The 19476-nt window shown below is 41.7% G+C and overlaps 3 protein-coding genes across 4 annotated transcripts in view; 1 reads left to right on the forward strand and 2 right to left on the reverse strand.

Moving 5' to 3' along the window:
- The window catches only part of arhgap10 (Rho GTPase activating protein 10), a 45943-nt gene extending 43596 nt beyond the window's left edge, over window positions 1-2347 (reverse strand). For both annotated transcript variants that reach the window (XM_068726946.1, XM_068726945.1), the window contains exon 1: window positions 1789-2347. In XM_068726946.1, the coding sequence (XP_068583047.1) occupies window positions 1789-1942 (154 nt within the window). In that variant the 5' untranslated portion in view covers window positions 1943-2347. The remainder of the gene's footprint in view (window positions 1-1788) is intronic.
- Window positions 2348-3609: 1262 nt separating this feature from the next.
- On the forward strand, window positions 3610-13870 carry prmt9 (protein arginine methyltransferase 9). Its single transcript, XM_068726903.1, has 13 exons — window positions 3610-3924; window positions 4370-4570; window positions 4726-4874; window positions 5018-5254; window positions 5438-5605; window positions 5711-5813; window positions 6808-6917; window positions 7022-7214; window positions 8342-8525; window positions 10373-11054; window positions 11173-11326; window positions 12905-13027; window positions 13270-13870. The coding sequence occupies exons 2-13, from the start codon at window positions 4373-4375 to the stop codon at window positions 13510-13512; spliced, it is 2544 nt and encodes an 847-aa protein (XP_068583004.1). The 5' UTR covers window positions 3610-3924; window positions 4370-4372; the 3' UTR covers window positions 13513-13870.
- Window positions 13871-13974: 104 nt separating this feature from the next.
- Window positions 13975-19222, reverse strand: tmem184c (transmembrane protein 184C). Its single transcript, XM_068726904.1, has 10 exons — window positions 18649-19222; window positions 18062-18192; window positions 17945-17981; window positions 17610-17815; window positions 16668-16742; window positions 16490-16583; window positions 16230-16342; window positions 16054-16153; window positions 15699-15870; window positions 13975-15578 (listed from the first exon to the last, which is right to left on the reverse strand). Exons 1-10 carry the CDS (start codon window positions 18763-18765, stop codon window positions 15268-15270), a joined length of 1356 nt encoding a protein of 451 aa, XP_068583005.1. The 5' UTR covers window positions 18766-19222; the 3' UTR covers window positions 13975-15267.
- Between the last annotated feature and the right edge of the window lie 254 nt (window positions 19223-19476).

Raw genomic sequence — 19476 nt, forward strand, 5'->3', positions numbered from 1 at the left:
AAAATGAGGGTTAACAGCCTTGTTAAGTTATTATGTCATATACGTCACATGTTTGACACCCTTAAAATCAACATAAAACAAGTGAGCCACAGTCATTTAGAGCATGAAATACAAGACGTGGCCTGACCTCCTGAAACGGGACACTGTGTGTCAGTTTACACCAACACGGCAGAGCATCAATATCAACTCTTCTGTGAGCAACGGTGAATACCAGAGTTCACCACGGCGCTCTGTGGAAATTTGGCCTGGTAATTCCAGGTGGCTGCAAAAACTCGAGGCTAAAGAAAGTGGCACGTAATCTCCCGACTGTAAGTCAAAGCGGGTAAATGAAACACAAGTAAAAGAAGATGAAGACCAGGTCAGGACGCTGTCCTCCTGAGAGTTTTACACAAATGTATAGATCTAAAGTGGAATAGAGTTGCAGTTTTGGGGCAATATTTAGCATGGTGGGAGAGGTCATAGGAGAACGACAAGCTAACAGGTACAATAGACCACAAGTATATGCCAATAACAGCTTAGCACAGCGGTAATGTACGCTGCATTACCGTACATTACTGAGTAGCTGGGCTCCTCTCGTGTTAAACTGCCATAAGAGAGAGACTGGACCTATAGAAGAGGTGACTGAGGACAGACGTCTCTTGTGACATGTGTATGCCTGGTGTCAACAGTGCAGAAGTTCATGTGACACACATGAGGAACGTAAAGACCACTCCTGCTTCATTTGAATACCACAACACACCTAAAGATTGCAGCTAAAAAAAGGTGAATGGACTGACAGTGATTTCAAGTGACTCCAGAAACCAGCAATGCTCTCAGAGGTCAACCGAACTAAAGAAAAACAACAACTTCATGATGAAGCTGCAGCATAAATCGGCCTAAAGCTGAGGATTACTGTTGAAATCACCATCACAACATAAAAATGTTATTGTCAACTTCATAGACAGAGCGACGCATTTGTGGTCTGGACCCTGATGTAGACCACATGTGCAAAGTTCTTTAGACCACAAGTGTTGCTGGAGTTATAACCTTTTTAATATCAAATTGTTTCCTATATGATTAAGTAAGGCTATCTGGAGACTTTAGAGTCGAAATACATCAAGCAATTTTAGCAATGCTGCTGGAACATGCCTGAAGCACATCTGTCGACACTAAAGCAGACAACTTGACAAAGGAAAAAGATTGTTTCATGTGTCACTGTGGCTGCCTAAATATTCTTTGACTAAGTTCCGCAATACAATTCCTTAGCAACTCGAGATGTTGCACAGCATTTTGATTTAATACAACTATACAACGTGACATAAAGATGGTCCAACAAGACGGTTTTGACAGCAGAGCAGCCCCATTTCTGATGACTATGTGTTGAACACTGACTGTAAGCACTGTGGGCACTTTACAAATAAGCCCAGCCCACAAGACTAGAGTTCAAATAGATAACAATCTAATCATTTAACCCTGCAGAGGTATGTGACTGAGAGCAAATATAGTAGGGGGTTGTTAAAGGAACTCGGGGCCTTTTGCTTCAGGCTTACAAGTGAATAAGTGTCCTCATAAAACACAAGAAAAGAATGTTGAAACAGAAAAGAAAGACTTGTGGTCTTGCTTTCATGACAATGAGTTCATCTATTCTGTAACCATGGAAAAAGACAATCATTGGCAAACTGAGGAAGACGTTGTTACAACATATGGGACACAAGGAAGACCCCAAGACCCTTTTCCAAAGGCAAGGGCATAGCATTGCAACTGAACACAAACTTTTCTCACAGTTTAAAAACCTTTAAACCGACTCACGCTTCGTTGCATTGATGAGGTTCTTCCCATCTTTGTACAGTTCTTTGATGAATCTGTTGGTTTTGTCCAGCTCCGCTTCGTGTGCCTTGATTTTCTCCCTGAAGCTGGGGCTGTCCAGATAGCATTCGCTGAACTCCAGCGGGTGTAGTCCCATGTCTGTGACAGATCGATAGCTTCGCTTTTCAAGAAACGGGGAAAACTGGTCAAAATGACGCTCACTTTTGAGCTAAAAACAAAAACTATAGCCGTTACAATAAAAGTGCCGCTCTTTCCGCGGGCGGTTTCAAGTCTAACAGAGAAAACATAGCTCCGTAAAATAGCAGCAGCTAACAGCGGTTAGCATGTTAAACTTCTGACACAGGGTGTTGCTCCACAGTTGCCAAATAACGAAAAGAGTAGCTGGCAGGTAAGAACAAGGTGATAACAATACGCTGACGGGCGAAGTGTTCATCGGAAGTCGCTTCACAAGAGTTGTCAGACAGTCATGATAGCTGTATCCAATTTTTTTCTTTGCTCCATCAAACGCACTCCACCTAGCAAAGTGACAGATTGAGACACTCTGCTGACATCTGAGTGCATGGAGCAAAACTTCTACCAAAGACGCTCTAGCTTACGGGATGGTGAAGTCGTATCAACTTCCGCATTCGCTTCGCTGTCTCGTGAGCAGTGAGTAGGGTTATTTGCAGGGTGAATGGTGTCAGTAGTGGTGGAAGAAGTAGTTGGATCTTTAAGTTAAAAGTAACAATAACAGACTGAATACAACTTAGTAACGTCCTACATTTAAAATATGATTCAAGTAAAGGTAAAGAAGTTGGTCGATTTGTAGAATAATGTAACATAAGCATATGTAGAGGTTATTGTAGATGCAAATAAAAGTAGTTGGTTATGCTGTCGATCTGTCAATCATTAATAATGATGCATTAATGTGTAAGTAGCATTTTACCATAAGTACCGTCAGTTGGTCAAAGTAGTGCAATTTAGTAAGTATAATATTTCCTTCTGAAATGTGGTAAAGTGGAAGTATAAAGTGGCAGAAAATTAAAAAAATACTCTCGAGTTGTACCCAAATGGGACGCCCTAACCACGGCCCTGGGGACTGTTAAGCAAAGAATTATGGTAAGGGAAACATAACAAAGAAGGAGAGGCAGTATACTACTAAGCCTATATGGATCCTTCAGTGCATACAGTGGCTCTATGCAAGGTAAACTAAGAACTCCTGAAGCCAACTCAAAACCAATCACAGGGGACCTAAACATGTTGTATATAATATTGAACTACAATGGGTTACGTGCTCAAGCTCCGGAATAGCCTTCACCCCCCCTTAGTCAGTTGTCAACAATGCTGAACACCTTAATGCAGGACACAGTCTAGCAATGCCAATGGTCATTTTGGAGTGGACAAGTGTGAGCAAATGATTAGGCTAGCACTAAAGGGCTTAACCTTATAGAATGCAACATACAAGGTACACAAAAAGGGAATAATTTGTATTCACACACTTATTTTAAGAACGCTTCATTCGTGTTCTACTTAAAGAATTTTCACGGGTGGGAACTATGTCAATCTTTTATACTCTTTGATTGTGCTTCAAGATTCGCCTGTCATTGGTTCCATCAGAGGCAAATCCGAGGCGGGAGTCTTTACTGTGGCGTAATTTGTTAATACAAACTGATGTTATTATTCGCCATGTTATCTACAGTTGATAGCATGGTTAATGTGTTCGGTTTGTAACTTCAAATATATAATACTTCATTACAATTACACACGGAACCTTGTCTCGTCTCATGTTTCTGACCGAGTTGTTTAGCTCGCGGACACGTTCCTTGTTCAACGGTAGCAAAAATGTGATTTACACTTTAAATCAGCATCTGGCCGTTGTAACGTGGATATTAACAGGCAGTCATTTTTTTTGACATGCGGTTAACGTGTCGTAGCCACGATCAGAACATATTGTTATCATGTGAGATAGCGTTGGGCTGCTAACAGAGGAAGGATTGCTTAGAACGATGCTAACGACTTTATTGGACACAACCGGAATGTTTACGTAAATTCCCACCTTAACTAAACAGCAGCGATCTTTTCCGTGCATCTCCCTCCATCCCATAACTTACCCCAGCCTGAGATCTAAAACAACATACAGTAAGTCAACAGACAGTAATACAGTAATGCCTGTAAAATACTTAGCATTTTGTTTGAGGTACGTTACATTTGTTAATATGTCCTGTTCATGTTGCAGTTATTATTATGATGATTATTATAATTTCTCCACAAAATGTTGATATTTATGGAAGCCCATTTCCAGGAAAATGAAAACAATAGATTCATATTTTGGAACGACAAAAAATAGAATAGCATGCAAGTGAAAACTATAAGTTCTCCTCAAAATTATGAATTAATTAAAGTTTGAATTAAGTTTGACTCCTTTTCGTCTGTTTTTGTCTCTTCCTATCCATGGTCGATGGGTCACACAGTGCAGTCATATGTGGATCCTTATTGTCTTATTAAAAGTGGCATTAATCTGTATATCATATTATCAGACATCATTTTCTAATAGACTCTCCACTCTCCTTTTTTTTTTGCTCAGGGGATGCCTAATACCAGTGCAAGGCCGAAGCATGGCAGGAGGACACGAAGGCGGCGCAGAGAGGACCCTGCTAGGAACGAGCTGGTCTCTAGTTCCCTAGAAAGTGCCCAGCAGTGCCTTTTCAACCAAGACTACGGAACGGCGTTTGTGCACTACCTTCTGGTCCTCAACCTTGCGCCTATGTTTAAGGACTTTGCAAGGGTAATGACTGGTTACACTGATAACCCGTCTGCGTACAATCATGCCAAACACTGTGCACACATCATGACCACAATCACACATGCTGCAGTCTGTTTTCTTTCTTTTTGGAACCTCAATTTTGTGACATCTCCCCTTTTTTTTTTTTTTTTTTTTAGGAGTCCTTCAGGTTCACTCTCTTCAAGTGGACAGAAGAGCTGGACTCTGTGGGCCGCATTCAAGACCTCTTTGACTGTTATGAACAAGCACTGGAACTGTTTCCTGCTGATGAGGTTATCCTTAACAGCATGGGTGAACATTTGTTCAGGTATTTTCCTCATCAGTGCTTAGATACATGTGTTTTTTTTTAATTCCATCACCACTTTAGTAAGAACAGAGCATAATTTAGCTTTATATTGTTTTGATGAATTATCTGCTCATACAGTTTTTTTCCCCCCTTTTCTTTTCCAGAATGGGCTTCAGAGACGAAGCCGCGGGTCATTTCCATAAAGCCTTGAAGCTGAGACCAGACTATCCAGAAGCCCGGGAGAACTTCTACCGCGTGGCCAACTGGCTGGTGGAGCGCTGGCATTTCTTAATGCTCAACGACCACGGGAGGAACCGCAAGTACCAGCAAGCCATCCAGAAGGCTGTTCAGAGCGGCTGCAACACTGTACTTGACATAGGTACAGGCACCGGGATCCTTGGGTGAGATATTTTCCAAGAGAGTTTGGAAACTTTTGAAGTCTTTAAGTCATGGAGTGTACTTTATTTGTAGGTTGGAACTCCTTATCAACCCAAACCCGTACTTATTATTTTGGCTACAGCTATCATAGGACCTGTGATTCCTGTCAGTATTATTGTTCTGATTTTCTGATTGTCTCTGGGAAGTATGTGTGCGAAGAAGGCTGGGGCTGCCGAGGTGTATGCCTGTGAACTGTCCAAGACCATGTATGAATTGGCTTGTGAGGTGGTGAGCGCTAATGGAATGGACGGCAGCATCAAGATCCTCCACATGAAGTCTCTGGAGATGGAAGTGCCAAAGGACATCCCACACAGGTACAGGAACAGTACCTTTTTTATCTTTTTGTTTGTGCTGTTATAGAATGCATGCTCAGTAAGAGCAGCACAGTATTTCTCATGTGTTTTTTTTCTTTCTCTTAGAGTATCCTTGGTGGTGACGGAGACGGTAGATGCAGGGTTGTTTGGAGAGGGTATCATCGAGAGTCTCATTCATGCCTGGCACCACCTCCTGCTTCCTCCACGGGTAACTTCAATTATTAATTTATTAAACACAGGACAGGAAGCAGAACTTTATTCTGCAGTTGCCACAGTGCAATATTAATGTTTCTATGAGTTTGTGGCACCCACAATCTATCACCGTTTTCCACTTACGTACAGGGTTGGAAATTCTAAGAAAGTTATTGTAAAATGTTCTGAAATTTACATAAAATCTTTAAAAGTGGTGCGCATATATATATATATATATATATATATATATATATATATATATATATATATATATATATATATATATATATATAATCTGTGAAAAAAGCAGGTTCCTCTGCCTCCCTCTAGTGCTAGTGCTCTAGTATTTGCAAGATTCCACCAAGCCTGGAAAAAACCAACCAATCACTCGCTGCTTGTGAATTCTGATGAAATGATCAAACTCTGGCTTGGTTTTGGGTTATCTTTTTTTTTTAACATGGCTGCCGCATCACAAACTTTCTCATTTTACAGCAGAAGAGTACATTGACATGTTTCTGAAAGTATTTGAGACGAGTAATAGGTAATACAGTACCAGACTCTCAGGCTCTGATTGGTTGTTTTCTTTTGGGCACGGTGGAATTTTGCATATGCCAATATAGTATATAGGAGCACCAAAAGGAGGCAAAGGAACCCGATGATTTTTTTTTTTTCTCACAGATCATCTGTCTCATTATCCACTGTTAGGATATAGTCACTGTCTGAGACAATATCATAACAAGTTATTTTTATATAAGATAACAACTGCAGCTTTAAGGCACTCCATGTCAACTCATAACGTCAAAACAAAATGTAAGCTGCTTCTTAAACATCCATAAAAGTGCAAATCTCATCGGCAAGACTTTACAGTACGAGTTGTGACATTTCACTCATTTCAACACATACAGTAGCCATGATAATGAATGTATCCAGTTAACTTTGATGTTGTGTTTGTGCCATTATGGGGCGTTAATGTGTAGTTTCACTAAAAGCACACGTTTCTCATCCTAAAGAGAGGTGAGAATGAGTTCCAGGATCAGTCTGAGACAGGACGGGTCATCCCGGCTGGGGCCACCGTCTTCGGTATGGCTCTTGAGAGCATTGAGATCCGCCGGCATCACAGGTAAGCCCCGGAGTCCGTCGTTGTTTTCCAGCAATGGAACTTCTCAGAGCCGCAGCACAAGGCGCCCGGACCTATCATCAGATCGCCGTCTGTTTCTCACGCAGGCTTTGTGTGTCGGAGGTGGGCGGTCTGTCCATAGCTGCAGCCGGCGAGCTCTGTAGCCCAGTGAGCTGCAGCCCTGAGCCGGATGACTCCATGGAGCCGTACACCACTGAGAGACTCAGCAGAGTGCCAGGGGGATATAAAGCTCTCACTGAGCCCTTCACGGCCCTCAACATCGACTTCAACAACGTGCAGGTGAGCAGAAACTACTGAATTGAATGTGCTTTTACTTTAATTTTGCATTTTGTCTTTGTGTCTGATATGCAGCCATGTGAGAAAATTCAATGTGTGTTTGTTGCCTTGAGTCAAGCAGAATAATGTGACTCTGACAAATATAATTAATTTACCTGACCATATTTCTATTGGTCCCATGAAAGGAACATATTGGCTGCCTCACAGGCTAAAATATTGCACGTCAGTGGCCACTTATTATTTAGCTAAAGGCCTGCAGGGGTTGTTGACTGATTTATTAGCTCGCAGTGAACACCTGACAGATTGGAGACACCGTGTTTATCTCCCGAACAGCACCTGAATGATCATTGGTTGATATTTGTCCACACACGTCTGGTAGGGACAGAAACAATCTTCATATTATTCAGCACTCATGTGCTCATCAGCTTTCAGTTTGTGTCTCAGTCCCAAGAATATGAAAAATAATAAAGGTTTTCCTCTTCCACATGTTGAGGGTTTCCGTTTGTATTGCACTTTCCCATTCAAGTTGATTGAAATATTATCTCACACAGAACATCCTATGTGCATTACCACCTTCAATCCTCAGGCTTCAAAGGGCTTTTCCCATTGAATATAAGCTGACCGTGACATTTCCTGCAATGGGTATTACCGTTTTACCCGTTTGTGATTTTGAAATATCTCCAGCTCACTTGCCGAGCGCCACAAAAGAGTGATACATTTACCGTGCATTGGTAGCTGTGGAGACATGCCTGCTGTATTACATACCATGCTGTTGTGAGCTCTTTGTGACAGAGATGTGTGTTCCATTTGATATCATATTGGTGTTACAGGCAGCCTGTCACATTTAGAATTGATTTATTCATACACACCGTGAAATGCATTCGTATATCTTAAATCTTTTAAGCTTTCTGACTTAACAAGTAAGTTGGCCTTCAAAAGCTACAAGACCAGTAATGATCGGAGGCCAATAACATTCACAACTCCTTTTTCAACATCGAGCCTTCTGCAATCCGATTTTTTATTTTACACCCGTATTGCATATTTGCACACCTATTTTTACAGCCAGGCTCGATTTTTCTTTTTGATTTCAGCCGATAGCCCTGTAACAATTCTGTTTTGGTGACCTGTAGGAACTGGAGGGGCTGAGCTCCAGGGAGGTTCAGCAGATCCGCCTGCCCGTCACTCAGGAGGGGGAGCTGGACGCTCTGGCTGTGTGGTTCCAGCTCCACCTGGATGAGGAGAGCAGTCTGTCTACTGGACCCCAGGAGGACACCTGCTGGGAGCAGGCCATCTACCCGGTCCACAGCACCGACGGTAAGACCCAACGGACGCACAGGGGAGACGCTGTCGGGGAGGTTTGGCAAGCCACCCAACAATTTCACCCAGATGTTTTACTCATTTTAAGTGTCAGTTTAATCAGCATTGTCTATCTGTTACAGTGTGTCCCAGGAATTGTCCTTTTATTTGTCATTACTGGTTTCAAATTGTCATGATTTAACCACATTTAGGTTTAACAAAATGTATTTCATTTTCTGTACAGCTTGTATTCTCTACTCCGATATGTCATGCATTTCCAGGTTACATCAGATGAGGGCAGTGTGTGCTGAAGACTGCATACACTATTTACCGTGATTAACTTTGTTAAATAATGCCAGGGAACTATTTCTGCTTATAATCATCACCACTACCGTTCATTTTGAACCAAGGTGAAAATAGTGAGAATATTTTACGGATTTTTATGGATGATGATACATAAAGATTTAGCTCCCTGAACGTCTTAAAAAACCTCACAGTTCATTACGTAATTATCACCACTGAAGTCCACAATATGCCATTTTAGAACAGACAGTGTAACGAACAAACACAATTCATATTTGTTAAGCGACACACTTAAAGAAGAAGTGGAGGGTATTTTTTGCTGTCATCCTAGGCGACTGTGAGCTTAATAGCCGCCGACACGAGGTGACATGTTCCAGTTGGCATTGCAGCACATCATCTCTCAGACAGGGCTCGGCAGCGTTTCACTCAGCTGCTAATTGGCGGAGGCAGCGTCGAGGGAGCCGCCACCTTTCCCGGTGATCGCCGACATCCGTTTCCCCGGTCGCGGTGACGTGTGCGCCGTGATCGCCTGTGACACTCTTTAGTGTTCATGAAATTCTTATAGGCAATAAATATGCATTTTCCCCAAATGCCTCTGACGAGCGGCGCGCTGACATGAAGACGTGAGCAGATGTTATTCCTGTAGGAATCCTTTCGGGCCTCTCCCCCTCTCTCTGTGCACACGGTCCCCTGAATCTCATTTCTCTGTTGGGCTCCCGCTCCCGTTCTGCATCTCCTGCTTTTTCTTCACTCGCTGTCTCTTTTCTTTAAAGTGTTTCAATTGTCCAGTCAGTTTTATTTACGCCGCCCAAAATCACAGATGTGCCACAAAGGGCTTTACAGTCTGTACAGCATGAGACACCCTCTGGTACCCCCCCTCAGCTTAGCATTTATACAACCAATAGCATGGCATTTAGATAATAGATGTTATTGTTTATGTATCTGCATTTTTCCCCTTTCTGTTTGTCATTTCAGGTGTTCATGAGTTTTATTTACAAGCCTTTTTTTTTTAAAGGCTTAAAGTGTCATTCCTAAAAATGTTAACACAGGTTGATTTTGAGTTTGTATTTGAGTTAAAACAATGGAATTGGGCTCAGAGTTTAGCAGTCTGGAGTCTTTTTGTTGATACATTCTCCAAGTTTTCACAATTGTGTGCATTGTTCTATTTTTTTGTGTGTATGCAATGGAGAAAAACTATAATACAGCATTTTTTTCTCCGGGAATGTCGCCACAGACACCTAGTCGGTAATACTGTGAATGTACATAGTAAGTATTGCAATACTTTCATCAGTGGGCTCAATCATCAGTCGGCGATAGTGATTTATCAGACATTTGTTGAAATGAAAATCCTCGAGATTGCCATGTTTTTTTTACAATAACATATTTTTATATTAAGCACAAGAAGCTATAGAAGTTTAAAGGTTACCTAAATAAAGAGTCTAAATCAGGCAAAATCTAATTCTTTGCTTTGCTTCAGTACATTTCAGTTGGTCCCAAAATGGTTTGCACAGCTCTAGTAGAATCAGGCCCAGTCAGTGTTTTCCTCTTTTGATTCTTTTCAGGTTTTGTCCTGAAACCTCGAGACGAGCTGATCGTTGAAGTCTCCTGCAGAGATGCCTTCCTGAGGCTCTGCAGCGTGGCCGTGCTGAGAGACGGGCATGAAATCCGTCTGGACGAGCGCCCAGATACGCGGGAATCTGGAAACCCTGTTTCAAATCAAAACCCAGAGGCCGAGCTGTGCAGTGCGCTGGCAAGTCTCCAGACTGACCAGAAACAAACTAAAGACTTCTGCATGCTGGAATGCTCAGAAATGGCGCTCCTGAACAATCAGGATTACCATCAGAGTTTTTGCAGCGCGCTGGGCAAACTCATCCCCCAGCTGAGGGCCAAATGCCAAAACAAAGAGCGAGGATCCGGTGACTGCCCAGACGGCAGTGACCTGCTCTATGTCCTCGACGTGTCGGAGGGCTTCTCTCTGCTCTCCCTCATCGCCGCCGGCCACGGCCACGTAAAAGCGTACAGCTCCGTGGAAAAGAAAAAGCAGCAGGAAGTCCTGAAGAGACTGGCTCGCTCCAATAATGTCCCGGAACAGCATCTCGAGTTCTGGCTCAACCACACGGAGGACGAGCATGGGATGCTGAAAAGGCCGTCCAGGGAGAAGCTGTGGAGCGCCATCATGCTGGACTGTGTAGAGACGTGTGGTCTCATCAGACAGAAGTTGATGGAGAAAGCTTCACTGGCCAGGTGAGGGGCAGCTGCCAGGGTGGGGCACTCAGAAATGTTCCATCACCTTTTTGTTTATTTTGCTTTTAACATTTTAATGTATGTTAGAGTCAAATGTATTTCTATGTATCTATATTAGGTGTTTGCTGGAGGATGGAGGAAGTATTTTCCCAGCAAAGATTGTGGTGCACGGCATGCTGGTGGAGTCGGACACGTTGCTGCTGGAAAGTGCTGTCCAGGGTCAGGAGCCCACACTGGGATTCAATATCGCTCCCTTCATCAACCAGTTCACTGTAAGTGTACCTACATAAGCTACAGCGAATTAAACGTTAGATTATTTATTGTCATTACTCTGCATGCAAAGATCTTCCAGAGCAACTCATGGCCACTCGTTTCCAGTGCGGCTGTGGCTCTGAGATAGAGCGGTCGGAAGATTCAGTAGATGGTCCACCTCAAAGGAAGTGCAGAATAACAAGAACAGGAAGCTGATGATACTAACTTAACTTTGGTTGATCTATGAAGTTAATCATTTTAATCATACTAAGTATGGGTTTAAAAATAATAAAAATAACTCCATAATAATAAATAGAAAATCTCATTCAGTCTTCATTACACGAGTTGCTAAATCTTCCTTTTATGAATCTCAGGCCACTAGTATCTTAACAGTTTTCAAAAACAGTATGCTGTGTTTGTAAGTTTGCATCATTCACATTTAAAGTTATTGCTTGTGAGTTTTGTTAAATATGATGGGTACAGAAAAATGTATGAAAATTTGTATGAAAGGTCCAAAAAAAGAGAGCAGTTGTTTTGTTTCCACCGGGTTGTCTTCTGTTGAACAAGGTATTTCACTTGGAATACTAAGGTCCAGGACTTTGTTTTCTGTTGTGCACTCGTCTTTGATGTGCGATTCCCAGCTGTGTTCAGAAGCTGCGAAATCTCTTTGAATTCTTTTTCTTTATTTGGTCTGGAAATGATCTTTTTTTTTTTTTTTTTTTTTCTCCCCCCCCCCCCCCGCCCCCCAGCATCATGTTTGTGCTCTAATTTGGTAGGACCCACGCGGGACGGTCGTTTGTTTTAACAGATGTTGTCTTTGAAGCCCTCGGTGGAGGGCACTCTCTAGCACAACTGTCACACAAGGCACAACACACAGCTTGGCCCAAGACGTTGCTACCTGAATCCATCAGTATACATTACATCAGGCACATCAAACAGCAGGATCTGAGGTCTACACAACTGTGACAGGGAGGAGGAAAGATTCTTTTGTTCCGCAGTAAAGGAAACTGTGACACTTTCTGTGCTGCCACTTTGGTTTCTCCCTCAGCCTTTCAGTGTGCTGCCCCGCAGCCACGGCCTCTTTGTCAACTTTTGAAGAGTTTGAGGTGAAATGTTAGTTTGCAAGCATTAATCAGTACATGAGTGGTTATCCATTGACACTAGGAATTCAAACCTAATGTGGATAAATGATAGTGCCAGCGACGACTTTGAGACAGCTTTTGCATGATTTTTAATACAATGCTTTTGTAAAAAAAAAATCTGTATTATGAGCAAAAATAAGCAAACCCATTTCTTTTCTTCAAATTTGTAGATACATAAAAATACATAAAAAATCAAGGCACATGGCTTTGTTAAAGTACGAAATTTTAAAAACTGAGGGAGCCACAATAATAAAGTATCTTTTACTACTAAGCAGTGTGCCTTCATTTTTTGTAATGTTTTTTTGTGGTGAATCCATTCCCTCTCTTGTGGACAACCTGTGCATCATGAGCACCTGTTTTGTGTTATCATGTAGTTCCTAATTAATAACGTCACCAGGTTCTTTTATCCACTGCAGACAAGTCGCTAACACTGTGTTTATCTTTCATGTTCTTAAGGTACCGGTCCATGTGTTTTTGGACTTTTCCACACTGGAGTGCAGACATCTCAGTGAGTTTGTGGAACTCTTTGTTCTCGACCTAATGGAGTCCACCGCAAACTACACTAACAGAGAAGTAAAGGTAAGAGTAAGGGGTAAGGTGCTGCCAACATGATTGGATGTGAATTGATCCCATTCAAGCTTTTCCCCCTAAACTCACGAATATTAAATGTGAAAAATGAAAATAAGGGTAGAACTAAACAAAATAACCATGGTCATGTATTATTTTTTAAACTAACGGAGGCGAATCATGACTTATGATAACTAGCTGACTGCTCATGTGTACCATACGTATCTAATTAAGACATAATCCCTGTTTCCCAGGTCCAGGCTACGTCTGCAGGCAGAATAACTGCAGTTCCCTTCTGGTACCACATCTACCTGGACCAGGAGATCAGCGTCAGCACCCTCAGCCAGAACTCTCATTGGAAGCAGGCGGCTGTTGTGCTGCAGCAGCCTGTGGAGGTACAAGCCGGAGACTGGGTCCGCCTCGCTGTGAAGCTTCACAAGAGCGCCATCTCTATATCAGCCCATATAGAGAATACACCCGGGTCAATGGAACAATGATCTCCTGAATTTCATGCCTCAATCATATAGAGACTACTGACACGTAGGGGGACGCATTGAATACTCTGCATTCCTTTTCTGGTGACATTTAAAGATTGACTTTCTCCAGTGTTATTTTTCTTAACTGTATTACCAGTCTTCAAAGTTCAATCTCTGGTTTGAGATTTAGTAGAAGCCTGCATGAGCCACACCTTTGTAAGTACCAGTGGGAAGCTGAGTCATTACGATCATAAAGAATTTGTGACGATGCATTTTCAAGTCATGTTTTAATTTGTAAACTGTGCTATAAGATTATAGGACATTTATACTCTGTACTTATAATTTGTACTTGTAAGTATAAAACAAATACTTCCAGGATTATAGGTGCAGTTGTTTTTGTAAAGTTGTTTGTCATTATCAAAAAAAAATTCAATAAATGTGACATTTTCTTAATAAATGTAAGAAAAAAAAGAAATCAGATAATGTAGTTAATCTGATTTATTGGAGAGACAGTCAGTGATGGAATTAAATTAACATGTGGTACCATTTACATCAGCTCTAATGTAATCCTGTCAGTTTTATTTAAACAAAATAAAATCATGTAAGGCAATGCAACATTCTCTAGCTGGACATAACGGTTATGCTGTTGATTTGATAGATTTACAGGTTGGTGTTTTTACACAAACTGATATCCCACACTGTACATAAACATGTCAATAACTCTGCACAAATCCATGTAAGTAACAATGACAGAAAAGCTCATGGCTTAGGTTCAATAACTGCTAAATTATTCCAGATAAAACTGATGTATGAACGTCTCGACAAAATAAAACCGATCCTGATATATAAATGCTAATGTAGTGGACAGACTAGTTCCACGGCACATAGAACAAGGCATCTGATGAGACTAGTGAATGAATTTCTATGAAACACTTTAGAGTGAGCTGAATGCAATAAAGCATTAATACAAATGTATTAGAATATGCCGTTTGTAACTGACTGAAATGTGTATGCTGTTTTAATACTTAGAATGTACTTACAGTAAATACATCGTATTAATATTGACTCTGTAGTCACACTGTTCAGACATCATTCAGCGGGCATAGCTCTAACGTACAACTGAAACAGTTTAATCTCAACTTTGCATCCCTAAACTCGTCTCTTCATCCCGTCCCTCCGCCTAAGACACAAAAAAAAAATAGATTGTGGACATCTAATGTGCTTTGATATCGTCGATTTTCATTTACGATTATTTCAATCGATGCCTTTTGAAATTACTTTAAAGTACTGAAGAGAACATTATTTAAAAAGTTGCATATTTGTCTTTTTCCTCTAACCATCACATCTGAGATCATGATATGACTGACGACACAAATGTGTAATCATTTCCTATTTGGAAAGGATACACGTACTTCGGGAGGCGTCATCTCAAGAAACACGATTAGTGTGCTGTTTGGGACGCAAGCGTTAAAGTTGACGGGAAGTCTGTCCCAACTTCAATGAATTAAAAACCATTCCTCATAGCCTACGGAGCCGTATATAGCTCCCTAGTGAAACAAAACCGGCATAAAATACACATCTAGGAGTCACGTAGTGCCATAAGTTCACCGAACATTCTTGGAGCTGTCACTGGCAGAGAGGTCCATCTGGTACACCTGGTTTATTTCATCTTTTAAAAATATTGTAATGTCTGAAAGGAAAACAGCAAGGCTGTAATTGGGTCCCGCCCAACCATATCGGGTAGAGTCTGTCGGTGACGTCGGCCTTCACGGTACGCTAGGAGATCACGATGAGATCTGCTTCTGCTGGTTCTTTGGTTTGGTTGGTCCTTTCCTCTTCCGGGGTTTCTTCAAGTCCAGCCTCGTAGCCCTCATCCCACGGGGCCGAGCTGAGCCCGGCCGGCGCCGACAGAGAGTGCGGTGTGAGGGTTCTGCCCAGGCCCTGGTATTGACCATTGGGTGACACGGGGTTGGACACCGCCTCCGTGATGACATCTTGGGAGCCCGAAGAGAGCAGGCCAGACCGCTCACCATCATCCTGAGCCTCACCGAAGTAGGACTTCCTTGGCCGACCCATAACCGTTCTCCCTGTAAATGAGAACATTAAAAAAAAAGTCTTTACCCTCTTCTTGGTGTTGGGGAGAACATACCCAGAGAAGCTTACAACTCACGAATGAGCAAGAACTCCAGCAGTCAGGGGGCACCTACCAACATTGCGGACTTGTTCAGAGATGTCTGCTCTGACATCAGAGACGTCCCACATCGCCATGAAAGAGTCGAAGCAGGAACCCTCCTCAGCCTCCTGGATGTAAGGCTTGTAGGTGAAGCTGAAGTGATGGGCAATGGCTGCCAGGAACATCTCCACACAGATGATGAAATCCTGAGGGAAAACAGGGCAGTTTGGATGCGTTTCTTTCTGGTTAAAAGTAAAGTAGTGTAAACATTTAGGAGGCCACATATAGTCATATAATAACTCTATTGGTGGTAAGATCAAACTCAGACATTGAAGTTATTCTCACACATTAATCATATTTATTTCCTAACTAGATACGCTTTAGCTTACCTGTAAGCCAGTGGCTACAGCCTCCACACTCTTCCAGTCCCATGTACGCTCCTCTGAGATAATGCCCACTTTCACCAGCAAGGCGATGAACACAGCTTGCCTTGAAGAGTTTGCAAAATAAGTAGCTACAACGATCAGGTCATGTCATTGAGTTTGCTTGATGTGCTGAGACTTACCAGAAAGAGACGAACACCACCATTTTGACACACAGGAATTTGCCCACCGGCTTGATTGGACCCAGTTCTTCTTTCAGGGCCCGGTAGAACAGCACCAGGCAGTACATGGCAAACTAGATCAAGAGAAGACAGACAGAGAGAAACCTAGTTCAACGTTATTTACATCTATCGTATCTCTTAACATGCTGTATGACGGATGCAGCCGTCGCTTGAGGCAAATTACATTTAGACTCAATAACAAAAAAAAATAGCAGTGTTACCAGTTGTGACATATTGTTGAAGATGACCAGGTACGTCCATGCGTTTGTTGAACTGAAATTGCCTTCGTCATACACTCCACAAAGCTGACAGATCCTTGGAAGAAGAAAAAAAAAAGGACATCAATACAAATAGCGACCAAAAAGATGTGAATGGTACTTAATAACGATGGTTACTTACAAAGCGATCACTGTTGTGACGGGTCTTACGACTGTGTACTGCAACACTCCCAGTTTGCATCTCAGCAGCAAAACCCTGCAGAGGAAACATATGATTAGAATTAGATTTATATTAGTTTAACAACATCTAGTTTGCTGATATCGGTAGAATATAATGAATTTAAAATCAACCCCGATCCTGAATGGTCAAAGGAAATGTGCTGAGTGGATCCTTAAAAGAAGTGCAATGACAATTTTGATCATGGTCTAAGACATCCACATGCAAGATGTAACACTGCTGTGAAGTCTTTTAACATTTAACACGGCAGTGTTATAAAATACAAAACTAATAACTGTGGCTGATGCTGCTGACCTTCAGGCAAATGTTAATCAATTTGTTCTCCTTCAGTTTTAAGCAACCTGATCCTCAAAAAAAAGCCTTGGACAAAATGAACTGCACACAGGCATTTTAACCAATTACAGCAGTTGCATGACTGAGGATAATTTGAAGCTGATGACAATCATTGTTTGAAGAACATTTCCTTCTCAAAATCTCAACAAACTCAAAACAACCTACAAGTACAAGACACAAGCATGTCACGTTTATCTAGAAGTCATTTTCATCACCTCCTTTAAATCAAATAGCATCAAAGGGATAATGCTGCATAACTTATTTTATGGAAGAACACTGATGGTTTAACTACAAACAAAAAAAAAATCTAGTATTGAAAAGTCAGTCAGATTTTTAATTAAGGGCAATTCCAGAAGATAGGAAGGAACTACGACTACGGTCAGTAAAGCGGACATGTTTGGGTCAAACTATGAGTTGTTGGATGCAGTCTAAGCATTTGTATAGCTGTACGCACAGTGTGTTGGCTCACATGCTGTCACATGTATTGTATGTATGACAGTCCTAATTTAAAAAAAAAAAAGAAGAATCAGTTCAATTCTAAAGGAAACGTACTCTCCCATCGGCCAGGGCGGGCAGCAGCAGAGGGGGGGCAGATGTCTCTGCTGCTCCTGGGACTCCAGCATCGACACCAGGCTCGGGTACTGATTCTCCAGGTAGTTCAGCAAGAAGGTCATGAAGTTGTAGATGACGTAGGCCTCGTAGCACTCTCTGCACGTGTCCACATAAATTGCTATCCTTGGGTATTTTAATGCAATCCACTGTAAGATTTGCAAAGAAGAGAGGGATTACAAAGCAAGGTGTTTTTATTGCAATGCTAGTTATTCTGTAGATACATATGACATCTAAGCCTGATCACAATTGCTTTGATTAGATAATACACCACTCACACTGTCCAAGCTGTAGATAGGGACCATCCATAATATCCTGAAAAAGAGATGTAAAAACACATTGGAGAGCAGTTTCAGACTAGTGTTCATGGATGACCTGATTGTTGATGTCGTTACCTGATGATGGGTTTCTGAAGCTCTGGCTGAGTGTAGTGAACCAGATGCTGGAGGATGCCCCATAATGAAATGGGCATAGTCATGAAGACAAATATCCCAGCGATGAACCATGCTTTATTATGAATGCCAACCTGTTATTAAATGGAAAGAAACAAGTCAGCACTGGCAAAATGTTGCTTATATAAACTTTTTTACATGTAATATTAAATCAGGGGTGGAAGCAGTGATCAGATTATTTACTCAAATGAAAAAACAACACCACTTTGTGAAAATACTTTTCATAAGTCCCACATTGAAAGACTACAATCATAAAGAATGAATACCTGAGCAGGTTTTCAGATTAACTACAGACTCAAAGGATTTGATAAGAAGCAGATGTTTTGCAGTGAGCAATGCATCCTATCTAAACAGTGCGTCATGTAAACAGTGATTACTGCAGCAAGATAGGAGAAGACAGTGGAGTAAAAAGTTGAATTGGCATAAGAGGAATACAACATAACTCAAGTAGAGTATGCTACAAGACCCTCAACATTGCAGTACAGTACTCAGAACTTATCAGCACGTATCTATTGGTTATCAGAACTGACCCCTGACTTCTGCAGTTCCCAGATGCAAAAGGGAAGGACGACTAATAGCAACAGAATATACAGCACGACGACCAGCGGCCGAATCCATCTTCTCCAGTTCCCACAGGAACAAGGCATCTTGACATGAAAACTGGCCGCAGGTTGCGGTGACAAAACAAATTAACTAACGCTCGACACGTTCAACGTTAGCTCCGCATTGTTACACGTTCAACGCCTCACCGAGACAACCAAGACAACCCTTATCTAGTATACAGAAACGTGGACTCTTTCACTAACGTTAAGTCACATTCCTGAGGGCAAAGTCGCTGGAAAATGATCAGCTCATGTGACTCGATTTTACCAAGCTAGGTTGCTAACGTTAGCTAGTCTGGTTTTTTTGTTTCCCCATGTAAACAAACGAGGCAGATGGTCCTGTCTAAACCGTTGAAAGTATCTCAATGTCGACCACAATGAAGGAAAACTCTGCCTTGATCAATCAAGCGGCTCTTCAGATGAAAGAACACTTCACAGTGTTTTTAGAAGGTTTACGCTGGTAAAAGTTTCCAAATAAAGTAATTGCTGTTGAGTGTGTACTTCCGGGTTTTTTGCGTCAGATGTGGTCCCGCCTACAATCTGGAATCGGATTGGTGGAATCGAGGGAATTATCCAATCGATAAAGAGGGTTTTGTTACATACGTTGTGTGGTTCAGAGCCTTATAATAAGAGTCACGTCATCTCCGTTCACTCCGGTTGACCTTCTTTTTTTAACAGCAATGGCGGCTCATGGAGAATCTTAATAATAATATTTATTATTATATATGGTTAGTTAAACATAAGATTGAGGCCTGT

This window comes from Cebidichthys violaceus, unplaced genomic scaffold (genome assembly GCF_023349555.1).
Source record: "Cebidichthys violaceus isolate CVI_PGR_0920_01 unplaced genomic scaffold, fCebVio1.0.p SCAF_4, whole genome shotgun sequence".
NCBI classification, from domain to species: Eukaryota; Metazoa; Chordata; class Actinopteri; order Perciformes; family Stichaeidae; genus Cebidichthys; species Cebidichthys violaceus.